Here is an 18,934-nt window from a genome sequence, read left to right as displayed (position 1 = left end):
TGGAACATTTACTGCCGTGTGGCAGACTTGGATCCAGAACACAGATGGGCTAACTTCCAGGTCAATGCTCTTTCTCCTACATCATGGTCCCATAGGTGTAAGCCCATTCAATCTGGATATTTATGGATATTCTAATAAATTAATTAGACCAAAGCTCAACAAGTATTGATGCAAATTATAGTGGCATTTTTGTATTTCTTGTTGTTTTGTGGGCTATTTGTCTTGTGAGTTAGAAATTTCAACAAAGCATTACCTCTAGGGAGAGCAGAAGTGGGGGAGGACCCTCTGGGATGTAAGGCCTGGAAGTGAATTCTTCATCATCAACTTTTTGGCAATCTTCGTAGTCACAAGGGCACCTAGGAATAAAACTTCAAGCTTCAGGCTTGTTTTCCCCTGACAAATGAGGGACCAATTGCCTGTGGAATTTGATTCCAGGATACTGGGAACACCCTCATCTAAATAAATTTACTCCCATCTGCTGGCGGTTGCCTGAATTTCCAGTGGACACTGAATCACACTAAAACAAAACAAAACAAAAAACATAATGTTTTGGAAGTAGTCAAACCTGGAAATAGGATTCTAGTTTGGGCCTCTACTGTTATGTGACCTCAGGCCAACCCCTTTTCCTTCTCTGGGCCTCAGTTTCTCCATATTACAATCCAGATGGTTGGACAAAATGACCCAGAATAGCCATTCCCACTTTTATCAAGCAAGGATTGTCTCTACAAGGATGCCTGGATGACCAGAGACAATGGGGGCAGAATTAATAGCAGTAGGGATGAGTTTTGTTGATCCATTCCTGTATGTAATAGCCAGTGACATGCAGGTTCCACCATGTTCTTTTATTTCTACACTCATGTGAGAAGGAGACCATTTGCTGCAATAGTGGGGCAAAGGGAAAGGAAGGTGCAAGGGTGTTCTGCTCGTTAAAAAAGGCAGGGGACTATGAGACACATTTTTTTAAAGTTTGGTTCTAAGATGGTTAAGAAAGTGGGGATAAAGAGTTAAACACTTAAGTGTGGGCAACACTCAACCAAACAGGCAACTGGAGGTTTTCTGAGCACAAGTAGTCCCAACTCACTTCACCAAATACTGAGAGAAAGGAGAAGAGGGCTATATCTCTGTGTAAATGTTTTAGCTAACCAAGAGTGAACCTAAAATTCATTTTCATTGAAACCCTTCTCAGTGGCATGCCTTAGGAAGTTCAGCATTGGTGAACGTGACTGAGATCTATTTATCGATTGCCCATCTGGCCCATGTGCTCTGAAGGACGTCTTTCTGAACTTCATTTGTCAAGGATCTGAGAAGGGAAGGACAGAGGGGATTGGGTGAAGGAATTTCCCTATCCTCTGAGATCCTTTTGTTTCATAGGAGAGTGTTTGAGGTAGTGGAAAGAATAGCTAAAATTCCAGGCTTTTCCACATGATGGGCCCAAAATGCAGGAGCATTAGAGTTGCCTGCTCTCCAGGAACTAACTCCCTTGAATATCTGAAACACTGGTCTTTGCCTTCTTCCCCTTCCATGGTGTCAGCCCTGGCTATGGGACAGTCACATCTCAGCGTGATCCCAGTTGGTGAACCCTTCCAGTTCCCTGAGCTTTGTCCTGGGGACCCAAATGTGTCCAGCTCTATCAGAATGTAGATTCAGCCAGGGCAGTCTAATTACCTCACTCCCTCACCACAAAAAACAAACTCCTGGGCACACGGTCTTCCAAAAGAAACGCACATTTTGCATTTTTGCAGAGAGAAAGAGCAGGACCCACCGGGTGCCCTAGGTGCGGATGCATGCCCAGACCCCCTGCAGCCGATTCCCCTCCCCCTCCCCCGGGCCGGCCCCGCCCCTGTCTGTGTCTGTTGCTAGCAGGGGGACGACTGCAGAGGTCTGAAGGGGCGGGGAGCGGGCGGTGCGCTGGCTGCGGGCGGAGGCAAGAGCGCGCGCCTTTTTGTGTGGCTCCTGGCACCTGCTGGATTGGTTCTGCCAGTGCTACCGTCGGAGTGGGCGGAGTCAGCCGGGCGCCAGGCTGGGTGCCCAGTCGCAGCCTGGAGCGGCCGCAGACGGAGCGCACCTCACACCTGCTGGGCGCGTCCTGAGGGCGCTGCGTCGGGCAGAGGTACTGGAGGACTGCTCCCCCTGGGTTCTGGGCTCCGGTCCGAACCCCGCGCTCCCTGCTCCCCATACTCTCGCTACTGTCTCCTTAGAGGCGACTCCTAGCGACCCCCCAGCTCCCTCTCTCCCCGCACTGCCCACACCCCGTCCCTTTCCCCGGCGACTGACGGCAGTCTCTCGCGCCCTCCGACCCCCGGAGTGCCGTAGCCATGGGCATCCGTGGGATGCTGCGAGCCGCTGTGCTGCTGCTGCTCATCAGAACCTGGCTCGCGGAGGGCAACGACCTCAATCCCACCCCGAAGTTCCACTTCTTCGAGCTCTCCTCCACCGTGCCCGATGTCGTCCTGGACCTCTTCAACTGGTAAGCGGGAGCCACCAGCCTGGGCATGGCAGTGACAGGAGAGGATGGGCAGCCTCGGACCTCTTGGACGGAGCGGGCTGGGGAAGACTTGGACCCGGGCTCGCCGAGCCCTGGCGTGCGGGCCCTGCCTACAGGTCCCTGGAGGTTGGTGGGATGGGAGTGGCGGCCGCAGGGGGCCCTGTGCTTCAGCCCACCTGTTACTGCGGCGCCTGACCTGACAGAGCCCTGCGTGTGCCCAAACTGCAGCCCCGGGGGGTGGGGGGGGAAAGATGCTCTCACCCCAAGGTCTGCCATCCATCCCCGGGGACCAAGGCCCCTAGTAGCTTTTCCCAGTCACGTCCTTTGGCACCTGTAGGATTGGGGGAAGGGGTTACAGGGTGATGAGAAATTCACAAAACATAGACAGCAGAGACACCTGTTTGAGTCCGGATTTTTTTCCTATTCCATGAGGTGCGTGTGTGTGTTCCTGAATGCGTGTGTTGAGCAGTGAGGGACCTTTTCCGATGCTGCAGATAGAAATTATTGACTCAACCTCATCGTAGCCCAGACAGTGCGATCGGCGGCTGTATAGCATATAACCTTGTGGCCTGAGATGGGTGCATTTTTGTACTTGCTTCCTGTGAAAACATTTGAAGATTAGCTGTTTGATTTCAAGTTTGTTTGGGTCTGCAAATAACTGAAGAGATGTTAAACAGTCAGCCTTTACATGTAGATCACATGGAAATGTGTATTTGTGGTGGCCACAGATCCTGAGCGCTGGCATATGGATAATCTGTGTGTGGTCCTAAACAGGCAGAAATGCGTTGCTTTAATTCAGGAATCATTCATGTGCACACTTTGAAATTTTGTCATTAAAGATGATGAGAGTTTTTTTAAAGATGATTGAGAATAATTTTTTAAATGGCAAACCAGAAATGAACATGTATTAGGAAAAGGGGGCATAGTTGGGCAAGGTTCCAGCAGACAGCTCTGCAATGTCCTCAACCCAACATACCAAACTGCGCTAGTGAACACACACACACACACACACACACACACGAGAGATTTGCAGAGGCTGACATTCCATAGTCAATGCATCAAAGATCCTAAGAGTCATAGTGATGCCCAGGGCCTATTCTCATTCACAAGCCCCTTTTGGGGAAAAGAGCCCCCCATGAAGGACTAGGTGAATTGGGAGGGCACATCAGAGACTTCTGGAAAGGCCAGCTCTCTGCGGGGTTGCACTGGGTCCATTTACATGTGCTCACCCAAGACATGTCTAGGCTGGAAGCACATGCTTAGCCAAAGAGATGCCTGCTCCAAGAATACATGTGTTTTTGAGGACAGCCCTGAACCCCAAGAATCAAAAATCGTGATTGATGAGGGTCATAAAACTCTGCTACATGAGCAAGGCTGTCTCTCTGTGTCATATGTAATATGCCAAGTCTTAGAAACAGAGGTGTACAAAAACAGGATTCACATAGACGTGACAACAAAATGCTGGCCTTAGCCTAGGTAGGGGAAATGTGACTGAGCTAGAGAACATAGACTGGTGGGATCAGCTCATGGGACTACTGAGGGTGAAAGATGACCTTTCCTGGGGCAATCAGGTGCCCCCAGAAAGAGGACTCCCACCAACCTGGAAAGCTGCATCCAGGCTGATGGTAAAGTGGGGCTCCTTAGGGGGCTGAAGTAATACATTATGTGAGGGCTCACACCTGCCCACACCCTCTTCTCTCCACTTCCCCTACAGTTTCCCCCCATCCCCCCAATTCTGCCTGGTAACAAGAATCCAGTCTTGAGGCCCCACCCTTTGGATAAAAGCTGGGGAGGTGGAGGGGGGAAGAGGAGTCTGCGTCGCTGCTGTGCTTCTGGCTGACTCACTGCAGGGATGGAGGGGAGCGGGGAGAGACGTGTACATGTATGACTGTATATGTCTGCATGTGTGCAGGAGGGAAGGCCCTGGCAAGTTGATGCTTAGGGTGCTCTTTGTTGTTTGTTTTCTGAGAAGCAGTGTGGCATTCACTGATGACCAATATTTACCAATGACTTCTCTTTCAGCAAAAATTGTGCAAATGAAGCTATGGTTCACAAGATTTTGGACAGGGTGCTGTCGAAATATGATGTCCGTCTGAGGCCCAATTTTGGAGGTAAGACACGTCCAGACACTAGAGCTGAGATACAACAAGCCAGCCCCACCCAGTGAGCTGACCAGGAGCAGTCCTCTAGACCGGACACTTGTGCCTCTCCAAACCCCACCTTCCCGACCCTGCAGAGACCTGTAGCAGAGCACTCCCAGGCCCCCAACCCACAGGCCTTTCACTCTGCCCCTGGAATTTCTCCCACTTCTCTGCCTTCTAATGCAAGAGGCCTCTGCCCCCTCCACACTCCTTTACAGTGGCACAGAGCCTGAAGCACACTCCCTGGGGTGGCTGGAGAAGCACTAATCACACCAGGTGTGCTTCTCATGCTAGAGTTTTCTGCTCCATCTATGGGGAGGACACGTGTTCCACCTGTGAACACATTCTTTGCACCCTGGGCACTTACTCCATTCAGCTGGCTTAAAACTAAGGGCATGGACTTCTCTGCCTAGTTTACTTCACCCACCTGGGTCCCAGGCACTTCTGCTTCTGCTCCCCCTCCCCAAGCCTTCAGCTCCTACCAGGTTCAGTTTATTCAACACACTGCAGTCAACATGATCTTTATTAATCCCACCTAACCACCTCAGGAACTTTTGATGGCTTTATTTAACTGCAAAATAAAATCTAAACTCCTTAGCCTAGCACTCAGATCTTAAACACAAAGGTGAGAAATGACAAGGAAACTGAAATACAAACCTCCAGGAAGCCAATACATCAATTTCTCCTCTTATTTCTGCCTAGCCTCACCTCCCCCTACCCCTGGCTTTGGAAAGGGCGACTGGCTTCCATCACACAGCTTTGAAGTAACAGGCAAACTTCCCTGACACCACAGAACAGGAATAGCATTCTCTGGCTGAGGGGACACCCAAGAAACCCAGACCAAGGACAGACAAGAGGAAGGGTGAATTAAATAGACATTAGTCACATTTTGGCTCAGAGGAAACAGAGAAAGAACTAAAAAGTTGGGCGGCTAAGTCAGAGAAAGCACTCTCCTTCCTGCAGGTGGTAGAACTAGACACCCAATCTAAAGGGTTAATAAATGCTAATATTCACATTTGTACCTATGAATAGAGGTCTTCTGAATACACAAAGCCTCCACCCTAAAGGGCACACAGCTGTTAGCACTTGCCTTTGTGCTAGACCACTGGGGGGCTCTGTTATTTGCTTAGGAAGCCCCCTTGAAAACCAAGTTGATCGCCCTATGCCCTAAGGTTTGGAGGTTGGACATTTGACTGGTATCCCATTGGCTGCTTTGCTTCCTCCGAGTGTGAGGGCAGAAGGCCGTGCTGTCCCTGGATCCAAGGTGAGTGTGCACTGGGGAGTGGGCGGCTGGAGTGGAGAGGGCAGAAGGTAAGTTCTTTCATTATAGAAATTCAGGTGTTAGGGCACAGCCAGCACTCCATTGCATGACACTGGTTTTGGACCAGTTGCACCAAGCAACAGTGGGTGTCAAGGGTGTAGCTGTTACATTTTCTCCATTCATTGTTTTCCTGTTTCTCAGCAAAGGCTAACCAACAGCCATTCAAGTATATCAAGCACGTTCTCCTTGCTGCTTCAGGTTGCCATCTCTGCAGGCATCCGGGGCTATGGGGACAAAACAGGGACAAGGACCACCCTCTGGGGATTGTCAGGTGTGGCTGGCCCATGGTATCTCCAAGGCACCTCACCACCATTTTTTGAGCTAACTTGGATTTGTTTACACCTGATGCCTAACCTCCTGGGTTACCTAAGCTTTATGGGCATGCAGACCTGGGGAGTATGGGAATAGCTGGGTCCCCAGTTTGGCCAAACAGTAGATGAAGGTGGGAGAGCAAGGACAACGCAGGACCTTCTAGCATTTAGACAGAAGGAGGAACTACAGACTCTAAGTCTGGGGCTGTTTTATTGGGTTGGGGGGAGGCAGTCAATTGGAGAGCTGGGCCAGGGGGTTTAGAGTTGGGGTAGCCCATGACTCCCACTAGACACAGAGTCAAATTTCCCTCTGTGTCTGAAGTGAAGTAGAGTTTCAGAGCTTAACACGCAGGCACACACGCCCCCCACATGCAGAGACATGACCTAACTGTGGTTGGGTTCAAATGGGAGACATTCCTTCCTTGAGAAGAGGAGGATGAAGAGGAGGAGGAGGGACCAGGGAAAGTTAACAAAGCTGCTTCTTTCTGAGCACGTGCTGCAGAAGGCAGGTCCCTAAGGCCTTTGCTTAGCCCATCACCTGGTATGACATAGGTGTGGAGTGAAGGAATAAATGGGACATCTTCATCATTCCTTCATTTACCTCCTCTTCCTCTGGTACTCTGATGGATGCGAGGGAGGAAGTAGAGTTGGGTAGCAAAGTTTCCAAGAGGGAGGGAAGTGATTACCCCCTCCCACTTTTTCTGCCTTCCTGAGTCCATCAGGAAGGACAGCGATGGGATATGGGACAGAGGCCATCACCCCCGAGATAGCATTTAGATACCTTACCTGGAAGCATCTTGTTCCCCTCTGTTATCCTTGTAAGGATGTGGGATATCTTAGCTAAGCTCTTGTTCTGACCACTACTAGCACATAAGATATTCCCTCCTAATTTAGGTGGATAAATTAGAAAAAGATCCCAGGTCTCCTTCCTCCAGGCCACAGTCCTGGGCCAAGACTCATGCCTTGGTGAGGGGAATGTGGACTGCACTTCAGTTCCCACTTGCCTCTTCAACTGGGAACCTTGGACAAAGCTGAGCCCTGGCACTTTAGGGTTCGGGTCCCCAGGATTCTGCTGTAAGTAATTGGATTGCCTGAATGACACAGAATGGTCTAGGATTATAAGTTTGACACTAGAGTGAGGTAGTTGAGGGGATGACTGCCTGGCCCTTCTGGGGCTTGTTGCCTGCGTAACACAGCCTCCATCCTCATCTAAACGCATGTGGGGAGCCTGAAAGGCTGTAATAAAAAAACTGCCTTTCTAGAAACCCCTGTCACTACATAGCGATCATTCACAATAGCTGTGAATGCTATGCCTTCACACAGAGGCCCATTTACTTCTCAGCTGCCATTCATATGTGGATTCCCAATAGCACTTTGCAGCTCAGCTTCTAGGTAGCCAGCCTGCAGTGAAGCCAGCAGGCTGAATTGGAAGCGTCACACATGTTTCCATAACAGCTATGTGATGTAATACACATAGAATAATGGCTTAGCTGTGAGGCCCGGTGAAGAGTTTTGAGTCAATGAGGAAACAATTAAAATGTATTTTTCCACAGTACTTTATAGTCTAGTACATATTTGCACATCCATTATCACATTTGAATGGGCAGCACTAACACCTAGTCCTGAAAAAGAAAGCCAGGAGGCAGAAACAGACACACACACACACACACACACACACACACACACGCACACATGCACATGTACACGCACAACTTCAATCACAGTTACATATTAACACACACAAACACCCTCACCCATGTACTCACTCACATGAACACACAAATTCACTCACACACATATACACACTCACATACACTAACACACATGCTCACACATTTGCATACACACATGAACATGTTCATACATTCATTCTCACACAAACGTGCTCACATACACAAACACACTCACAAATTCATTCAAACACACCCACATACATCCACATGCTCATGCATTCACTTATACTTGCACACAAACATCCTCAGATATACAAACACAAATTCACTCACACACATAGACACACACACTCACACATGCTTTGTCATTCACACACATGAACATACCCACATGTTCACTCACACATGCACACATATACAAACATGTCTACATATTTACCAACTCAGAAACACACGCACCTGAACATGCTCACACATTCACTCATACCTATATAGTGACATGCTAACACACATGGATATGCTCATGGGTTCACTTGCACATCAGCATGATCACACACTCACTCAAACACACACATTCAGCCACACACACATGGACAAGTTCACAGATTTTCTCAAGCACATAAACATGCTTACATACACTCACACTTACACACTCACAGTTATAAGTGTGATGGGTGTGAGTGTAGAAGTGTAATCATTTATCACACTTATCACTTGCATGTGAACAAGGTCACACACACAAATACATTCATATATTCACACAATGAACTTGCTCACTCACACATACATACACCCATAAGTTCATTTACATTCCCAAACACAACTTTACACACACAAACATAATCATGCATTCACTTACACATGGACATGCTCACAAATACACTAAGTGAACAGCCTCACGCAAATAACCTACATATTCACTCCCACACAATACACTCAAATACACACACATGCTGACACATTCATTCACCCAGAAATGTGCTCACACATTCACTTATACAGAAACATGCTCACATACATGAAAACACTCACAAATTCACTCACACACATACAAACAAGGTTACAAACACACCCATGTTCACACATTCCCTTGCACATTAACAAGCTCACATACACTCACACAGTCACACATTCTCTCATACATGATCACGCAAACACATTAACTCATAATTCACTCCCACACAACACACTCAACTATACAAACATGCTCAAATACACTCATGTGCACACTGACACATTCACCTGCACATGAATACATGCACAGATTTACTCAGGTATGTGAACATGCTCACATACACTCATGCACACAGCTCATGCATTCATTCACACAAAAACACACGTTTGTTCCCACATGGACACATTCACATGAACTCACACAAATATGCTCATGCACACCACAGATCTTGTTTTGGGGCTCATTTCTCTTAAGTTTTTTATCAAGAAAACGTTTAGAAAAAGAGTGCTTCATTGCCTTATTTTTTTCTTCATTTTGGCCTGACTCTTTCTTTTCAGCATATTGTGAGCCAGGCCCTACTCTAAGTGCTTGGCTTGCATTAACTATGAGATAAGTGCTATCATTATCCCCATTTTACTCATGAGGAAACTAAGCTCAGAGAGGTTAGGTAGCTTATTCAAGGTCACATAGCTAGTAAGTGCCAAAATGGGGTTCAAACTTCAGGCAGTCTGGCTCCTGAGTCCATGTTTTACCCTTTTTCCTACACTGCATGTAATAGTGTCTTCCTGTATTGTAGGTGCCCCTGTGCCAGTGGGAGTATCTATCTATGTCTCCAGTATTGAACAGATCTCAGAAATGACTATGGTAAGTGTGTCAGTTCCAGCCATGAGACAAGGAGCAGGGTCATAAGCCTGTTGTTCTGACCTGCAGCAGAGGCCACATGGAGGGCACAGTAGGTTTTGGAAACTACAGCCACCTGAAATTAAAAATAAATAAATCTAGATGTATTACAGACATTAAAGTGAAAGGCTTATGATGGTTTTGAAATATAATATAGGATATTCTTTTAGTGTCTTTGAGATAGGTAAGGACTTTTAAAAAATGACACAGAAAACACAAACTATAAAAATAAATACTGGTAACTAAACTATATTAATATTCTCTTTAGCCAAAACTTCTGGCACTTCTGTTTTGCAAAATAAAAAAGCAAAGTGAGCATGACAAGTTTGAAAGGATAGTTCAGATTGGACTAAAATATTTGCAACACAAAAGACTGGTATTGAAAATACACATAATTCCTGTGAATTAATAAGAATATTTTTATTTTTTTTACATCTTTATTGGAGTATAATTGCTTTACAATGCTGTGTTAGTTTCTGCTTTATAACAAAGTGAATCAGTTATACATATACATATGTTCCCATATCTCTTGCATCTCCCTCCCTCCCACCCTCCCTATCCCACCCCTCTAGGTGGTCACAGAGCACCGAGCTGATCTCCCTGTGCTATAAGGCTGCTTCCCACTAGCTATCTATTTTACGTTTGGCAGTGTACATATGTCCATGCCACTCTCACAGAGTGAGAGTGAGAAGAATATTTTTAAAGCAATAGAAAAATGATCAGAAAATTTAAACAAGAACTTCACTTTTGTGAAGAAAACCAAGTAGCAGATAAACTTATGAAAATATGCTTGACTTTATTATTAATCAGTGAAATGCAAAATAAGACCACAGTGAGAACCCATTACATATCCACCAGACTAGCAAAAAGTCAAAAGTCAGACAGTACCAATGTTGGTAAGGCAGGAGCATTGGGAGCTCTTATCTGCACTTTATAGGGGTATAAACTGGAACTTTTGCTTTATAGTTTTTATTTCATTGCGATTTTGATGTGTATGGTGTCATCACATAATAATACACATAGTATATTCATATAAGGGAATAGTATCCAACAATGCAAGTGAACAAATTTTAATTACACACATCGACCTGAGCAAACACACAAACATAATGTTGAGTGAAAGAAGCAACTTATGAATACATAGAGTGTGATTCCATTCAGAAAAAAATTTTAAATAAGTCCAACTAAGCAATATGTTTCTTAGAAATACATAGACAATAAAACTTAAGAAAACATAAAGAAAAAATGGAAAAGCAAGGGATTATTATCATTAAAATCTAAGATAATGGTTACTGCTGGGAGGTGTGGGAAATATGTTCTGCAAGAGACACGTTGAAGATTGATAGTTATTGGGAACATTCTATTTCTTAACCTGAATTTTAATTTTATGGGGCTCGTTTTATTATTCGTAACATTGAACATTCTTACATATGTTTCGTTACGCATCTATATTTAGGATGTATTTCATACACCTGCATACACACACTGAGGACAGAAAGCTGGGCAACCTCACTTACAACTAGGATTTACCTTTCTTTCCTCAGGACTATACTATTACAATGTTTTTTCATCAGACCTGGAAAGATACACGTTTAGCATACTATGAGACCAATCTGAACCTGACCCTGGACTATCAGATGCTTGAGAAGTTGTGGGTCCCTGACTGCTACTTTCTAAATAGCAAGGATGCTTTTGTGCATGATGTGACTGTAGAAAATCGCGTGTTTCAGCTTCAGCCAGATGGAACGGTGCGGTATGGCATCCGGTGAGTTCTCCCAGGGACCTGGGGGTCACCATGACAGCCTACCTTCTTCCCACTAATTATCCCATGAACACACTCCAAGGGACACACAGAGGAGCCCACTGCTTTCCAAATCTCTCTTTCACTGCCCCCCTCACTCAGTAGTCAAAGTGGAACCTTCAGAGTTTCCCACAGCCATCCTTGGCTGTCCTATCCCCACACCTTGCCTTATGCTGTTGCTTCTGTCTGGAATGACCCGTTCCTCTTTCCACGAGTCTGAAGCTTTCCTATCCTTCAATCCCTAATTCAAATGCCCTCTTTGTCAAGAAATCATCTTTGATACTCTCAACTGGAAGAGCTCTCCCTTTGCCTTAGCATTGAATGTATATTCTGTTATTTATTTGTGTCTTTTCTCTCCCATGCAGTGAAGGAGGGGGACTGGTCTCTGCCATTGATCATATATTCAACATGCAGGGGACCCAAGGGTGCGCAGTGTGCGTATATTGCCTATGGCTTTGTACAAACAGAATGTGTGCACACTGGAGCTCCTCACTGGCATATTTATAGCATAGCAGACAGTCACCAAAGCCCTCCGCACAGCCTCATCTCTTACAAACCGTCTCTTAAGACAAGCATGAGACATAAATTTAGCTCAGAAAATGTCTCCAAGAGGGAACTACTAGGGTACAGCTCTTTCTCTGCGGTTCTCTTGCTGAATCCCTTTGTTTCCCTCTTCTTTCTCCATCCACTTTCCCATGGACCCAGACACTGGAGTCAGAGAACAACAAAGCTTACAGGGAACAGGTCACTGGTCACAAAGGGGGCCTCAGATGATTAATGTTCATGTAGAATTCACAGAAAGGAGATAAATACACACACACACACACACACACACACACACACACTACCCACTGTACAAAATGGAAATCACTTCAAGAGTTGAAAGGGACAAGGGTGGTATCAGCAACTGGGAAAGGCAGGACAAGGAAGGGGCCAGAGCTTCCCAGCTGGGGCTGCAAAGAACTTTTCTAATTATCCTCTTCCCCATTGTTCAATTCTCCCACTTCCCCAGGTCTTCCAAGATCCCTCCTCAGATTCCTCTTTTGGACCTACCACATGACAACTTGAAGCCCCATTCCATAGCTCACCTCAGATATATTAATCCCTCCTATCCATTTATACCCACTGGCATTTTGCTAAGCCCCAGTACCCTCATAAGCAATGCACAGAGATGGGATTGCTGCCGGAGCAGCTCCCATGGCCAAAGGTAGGCCAGGGCCACTGCCCACATCGGTACCCGCACACCACACACAGGCACTCCACATCAGATCTGGTGTTTCAGCTGCTTCAGTGTAGCAGTTTCCTCCTGACAGCTTTGCTGCTCCTTCAGCAAGAAAGTCCTCTTTCTGCCTCTGCATTCAGTTTCCTCAAGGACCCTTCCCATTCTGACACCCTGAGGCTTCCTGACATGCCATGTATCTGTTGTCATCTGTGTAAGTCCTACCAGACTTTTGGGTGTCTTTGTCACATACAAATTCCCTCTCTCCTCCTTACACAACTGCAACTCATCTTTCCTCTAGGAGGGAAGGAAGCGTGCGGGGCGGGGGCGGGGTGGGGGAGGAGAAAGAAGGAAAGAAGAAAGGGAGGGAAGGAGGACCCAGCTCTAATGTGACCAGTGTGGGAAGGTGTTAGGTGGGTCAGTCCTTGCGGTGCCTCTCCCCACCCCACCCCTTCAGTTTTCTCAGGAACAGTTACTTGCCTGGGCTTGACTCACTTTTCTCTTCCTTTTGCTTTTCCTTTGCAGGCTCACCACCACAGCATCTTGTTCCATGAATCTGCAAAAATTCCCTCTGGACAAGCAGACCTGCAAGCTGGAGGTGGAGAGCTGTACGTATGTCTCCCAAGGCCCCTTTTTTCCCTACCCAGGGTTGGGGCCGTGACAAAGCCAAAGGCAAACTTGACAGTGAGAGGGCCTGCATATCTCCCCTACTCCCTCCCTCCCCCATTTCTCTCTCTCCCACGTAGATAGATGATAGATAGATAGATAGATAGATAGATAGATAGATAGATAGATAGAGACAGAAAGACAGAGAGACAGACAGAGAGGGGTATATATACATATGGTATCAAGGAGAAGGTGGCCTTTAGGCTATAAAGAGTCCCATAGGGAAATGTGCCTAGCTATGGGAAAATTGTGCACAAGCTAATGGGTAGGAGCATATCTCTTTGCTGTGCTTTCCTTCCTGGATAAGAAACTTCAAACTGAGAGTTCTCTTTCCATGTGACCCCCTTCCTTATGCTCAGACCCACAAAACACAAAGGTACCCCAATATTGCAGGTTCCAACTACCCTTTGGTTTTCACAAGCTCCTCTGGTGTGAAATCTGCCTATGCCTGCTTTCTGAGATTAACTCTGTTTCCTTCCCCCTCCTAGATGGCTACACAGTTGAAGACATCCTATTATACTGGGAAGGCAATGGGAATGCCATCCAGGGTACTGAGAAGCTGCACATCCCTCAGTTCAGTTTCCTAGGAAAGACGATGACTAGCAAAGAGGTGTTTTTCTACACAGGTGGGTCTGACCCCCTCCTTCTCTCCTATCTCCTGTCTCTTTTGTACACTAGGAAACTCCTGGTGACCTCTGCCTTTGACCTCTAGACTCTCTTCTTCCTTCTTTCCTATTCCCTTCTTGTTCTGGACACCTTCCAAAGCCCCCTTCATAAAGTCCCAATGGCTTACCCTCTGCCAATGAGGAAATGTGTGTGGAAGCAGTTGGCCAGGTTTGACACTCCACAGGCCTCCTTCCAGGGCCAGCCTCTCCCCTTCCATCTGTTGTAGCTTTGAAATATCTCATGTCTTTCCCATTTCAACTTCAGTTGACATGGAGAAAGTGAGGAAGGAAGGAAGAGATAGCAGACTTGCTACGCCATATGGGCCTGCTGACACATGCCATTGTCACTGGCCTTAAGGCAGCAAATGGAGTCAGGTCTACATACTGCCCAGACTGTAATATTAGAGGCTGAACTGGCCATTGGTTTCCCCTCCACCATCGTGTACTTTACTCGGAAAATCCCCTCAGCCCTACCACCCTAATACCAGTATGTCTACCTGCCAGGTTCCTATGTGCGCCTGATAGTGAGGTTCCTGGTCAAGAGGGAAGTCACCAGCTACCTTGTGCAGATCTATTGGCCTACTGTCCTCACCACTGTTGTTTCCTGGATATCATTTTGGATGAACTATGAATCCTCTGCAGCCAGGGTGACAGTAGGTAGGTCCTGTTCCCATCCCAGGAAGGAACTTGGGTTGTCTTGCTCAGAAAAAAGTTGAAAGTAAGGAACAGTGTGTGACTGTACAGGCAAGGAAACAAGATGGGACCTAACAGGCACACTACAGGTGCCCAGCCAATCCACAGCAGAGAGACCAACATTGGAGACAGATGTGAAAAAAACATCAGGGTTGGGATCTTGGTATGTTGGGTCCAAAGTACCAGAATTCATTATTTGCTGGATACATAAATGAATGGACAAGTCACAAATTTAGATCAGAAATGCAACACAATAAACATTGATTAAGCAACATATCAAAATGCCCAATTAGGCAGCAGAGGGCTTCTAGATGAGCTGCTCCTGGCAAGTGTCTAATGGAATGCTGAGACAAATGCTATCAGAGTCCAGAGGAGGAAATGACCCAGGTCTTATTGGCTAAAACTGCACCAAGAAAGTATTGCTCAAACTGGGTTTTGAGGACTTCCAGGAGGGTGCCTGGAGCACAAGCTGGGGAAGTGGGGAGAGTAGCAGAAAGACAGCTTGGGCTGACTTGGGAAGAACTTGAAATTCCATTTTAAGCAGTTGGAACTTCATGTATAAGCAATGGGGAGCATCAAAGGCTTTTGAGCAGTACTAAGGAGGGGCCTAAAGAGATCAGCTCCCAAATTTATTTGGTCCCACTCTGCAGAATGCCTGTGTATCCCAGACCCTGGTCTGCTTTCTCCTTCACCATCTTTGGGGCAGACTTTTCAGCCTCCTTCTTTAGAAGCACACACTAGGCTAAACCTTTATATTTATGTAATATTTTAGGGGTCACAAAACTTTCTGAGGGATGGACTACAGGAAAGCTTACATACTAGCAGGCAAAGGGGGAAAGGACCATCATAGGGCAAAACGGGGCTGGACATGTAAATCACTATGAAACCATGGCTGGAGATTTTTGACTTGATCCTAAGAGCAATGGGAAATCACTAAACTATTGAAGTACATGATGGGTGTAAAGATGGGGGAGGAGAAGCAAAGATAGCAATTGAGCCAGGGCCCTAAGCCTGGTAAGCTGAAGGCCTTTTGCTGAGGGCCCTCTCAATCTCAGAGATGGCCTTTGCTCCCTTCCAGTGGGGTGTGGGCCTGATGGCTTGCCAAGAACTTCAGCCACCTGAGGGGACTAACCCTGTGCTATGTTGTTTATAGGTTTGACTTCAATGCTCATCCTGAATGCCATCAACTCACATCTACGGAATAAACTCCCCCAATTTTCCTGTATCAAGGCCATTGACATCTATATGGTCGTATGCTTCTTCTTTGTGTTCCTGTCCTTGCTAGAATATGTCTACATCAACTATGTTTTCTACAGCCGAAGAGGACCTCAGCGCTCTCAGAGGCAACTCAGAAGAGCCCAAAGAGTCATGACCCGCTACCGCTACCAAGAGGCGATGCAGGTTTGGCTTTTTGACTGATAATCTGCTTTCCTTGAGCACTTCTTAAACCTAAGATTAGCACTTGACCCTTTCAAATTTCTTAGCTCCTTTAATCCTCATACAACACACACACACGCGCACACATGCACGCACACACACACACGCACATGCACACACACGCACACGCACACACACACGCACTCCAGGTAAGAAAGAAGTAGAACAATTTATCATCACTCCTTTATAGGTTGAGTCATTGTCCAAGGTCATAAGTGGCAGAGCTATAGATTTCCCAAGACCTTTGGGCTTCAAATCCAGTCTACTTAGCATGCCTCCAGTGGCAGGCAATGGAGCCAGAGGGAAAGGGAACACAGGGAAGCTGAAAGGAAGAGACACCAGAGAGGCTGACCTAACCCTCCTTCCTTTACTCTTTTGACTCCGAAAGCCATGCTGAGCATTTTGCTGCTGGCAGTACGTTAATGTCCCTCCTTTACAGGGAACTTACCCCCACCTACCTGAGGAGGTCTTGCCTCTGTCCACTACACAGCACTCCAGAGGGAGCAGCTGCCCCAGAGGGGCAAGAGCCATGAACTTCCCTTGCATGCAAACAGCCTCTCGGTCCTGTTCCTCAGCACCTTGCGCACAAGAGACCCCAGGAAGAAGAGGTGGCTTTCTCAGTGGAAGAGCCCATCAGTCATGTTACAAGTGCTCATGAGGAAAGTCCCCCCCCCCACACTCCCTAAAAGTGATTGTACATGCAGTATTCGACCTCATGAGTCTATCCACTGTCTCCTTAAAGGATGACCAGTTGCACGTAGAAGATGAAAATGGCTCTCCTCCCTCCAGACGGGTGTGGGCTGGCCTAGCAAGCCCAGAAAGCCTCGGCTCTCTAGCCTCCATCTCAGAGCAGGCACCTCTGGCCTCCTCAGAAAGCCTCAGCTCACTGTCTTCTCTCTCGGACCAGTCCTGGCTGGCCACTGCAGAAAGCCTGAGTGACCTCCCATCCACCTCAGAGCAGGCCATGCCCAGCTATGGCATTCGCGTTAATGATATTGATATTGATGACAGTGTTATTCCTACTGAAATCCGCAACTGTGCAGAGGCCCATGGCCGTGCTGAGACCTGTGACCCAGAAGACCCTGAAGAGAGCTCCAACTCCAATGAGAGCCAAGACCATGGCCCCAGTAGGAAGCATCTGCTTGTCCACAGCCAGAGGTGTGTGCAAGAAGCAAACTACAACCTTGAGGAGATCCATAGCACCCTTCATGACATTTGTAGCTTGCCTGATGACGTCAGAGTTGAGAGTGGCTACCTTGACCTTGAGAAGCAACTCAAGTATAATGTTGACAGTACCTGGAGCCTTTATGGTAATGTTATGGGTTTTGATCCAGACAAGAACACTAACTCGGAGTCTGATGACAGTTCCCCCGCAAGCCCTGGGTGCTCCTTCAGTAAAGGGTTCTCTTCCAAGCTCTTTCACCCTGACTACATCCCTAAGGTCGACCAGTGCTCCCGGCTCCTCTTCCCTCTTGCCTTTGTGGTGTTCAACATTGTTTACTGGGTGTACCATATGTATTAGTTCCATAGTGTCCCAGAGTGACACTATGCTCCTTTCATAGTTCCTTTTGGTTCTGTTTTACCTTCTTTTCTTTTTTCGTTCTACTTTGTGGTTATTTGGGCAGTTGAATCAGTTCCACCTTTCTCTTTACAAACATGAGGTGGGGAGTAGTTGGAAAGGTTGTGTTCTGGCTGAAAGTAAAGGGATTGAGGTGGAGTTGGAGGTAAATAGCACATTGATTTCCCTTTTCTTCCGAATACTATCACGTTTTCAAAGCCTTCTAACACCTAATAAGCACAGAAAAGCCCCCTGGAAATGGAAATGTTTAGAAGATAGAGAGGAGCCAGACTGGGGGACAGAAAGGATCCAAGCCCTGTACACAAAAACATTTCTGGGGGCTTTTCTGTCCCACTAAAGTGTTGAGTTTTCTTTTTCATTACTTTTTTCTTCTGGTTTTTTTTTTCCCCCTCCTAGGGATTATGGTCCTTGCTCACCCTCTGCTTAGGGTTTTACAGGAGAAAGCCAGACTGGGTTGGGGAAGGGCTAGCCATCTCTTGCAAATGCAGGTGGCTGGCTTTGGGGAACTTGGGGGATTTTGCAAGTGCCTTCCCCCCACTATTTTTGTTTTTTTCTTGCGGTACGCAGGCCTCTCACTGTCGTGGCCTCTTCCGTTGCGGAGCACAGGCTCCAGATGCGCAGGCTCAGCGGCCATGGCTCACGGGCCCAGCCGCTCCGCGGCATGTGGGATTTTCCCGGACCGGGGCACGAACCCGTGTCCCCTGCATCGGCAGGCGGACTCTCAACCACTGTGCCACCAGGGAAGCCCTCCCCCACTATTTTTTCTGTTGTATTTTGAGTGTGGTGTTGTGGTGCGGGGTTGGGAATGGAATGTGGGTGGGTGGGTAGGGGTGCTGAGTGAAATGTCAGGGTAAATGAGAGAGCATGTTCCCAGCAGGAGCTCGCAGAGGGTGAATGATGTTGGGTTGGAGATTACTCAGATTGAGGCAGCATCTTTGGAGGGATTGGAACTTCTCTTGCGTATATTTCTGCTTCAGAATGTTTGACAATGGGGACTCAATACATCTGTCTAGGTCACATGCTGAGTTGATCACTAGACACAGTGCAAGCACTTGGTGAATGAAGACTAGGGTTTGGAAAGTTCACCA

The 18,934-nt window shown here is 47.0% G+C and overlaps 1 protein-coding gene across 1 annotated transcript; it reads left to right on the top strand.

Annotated features, from left to right (window-relative positions):
- Nucleotides 1–2,033: 2,033 nt before the first annotated feature.
- On the top strand, nt 2,034–18,287 carry GABRQ (gamma-aminobutyric acid type A receptor subunit theta). The gene is given in 10 exon segments (XM_089904026.1): nt 2,034–2,467; nt 4,508–4,596; nt 9,683–9,750; nt 11,331–11,551; nt 13,332–13,414; nt 13,961–14,098; nt 14,642–14,794; nt 15,984–16,231; nt 16,843–16,936; nt 16,939–18,287. Coding segments are annotated over 10 exon segments (2,097 nt in total). The 5' UTR covers nt 2,034–2,315; the 3' UTR covers nt 17,790–18,287.
- Nucleotides 18,288–18,934: the final 647 nt, after the last annotated feature.

Source organism: Delphinapterus leucas, chromosome X, assembly GCF_059928025.1.
Source record: "Delphinapterus leucas isolate spDelLeu-1000000601 "Yukka" chromosome X, BTC_Dleu_Yukka2, whole genome shotgun sequence".
Taxonomy (NCBI): Eukaryota; Metazoa; Chordata; class Mammalia; order Artiodactyla; family Monodontidae; genus Delphinapterus; species Delphinapterus leucas.
This window is presented reverse-complemented; position numbering and strand designations above follow the sequence as displayed.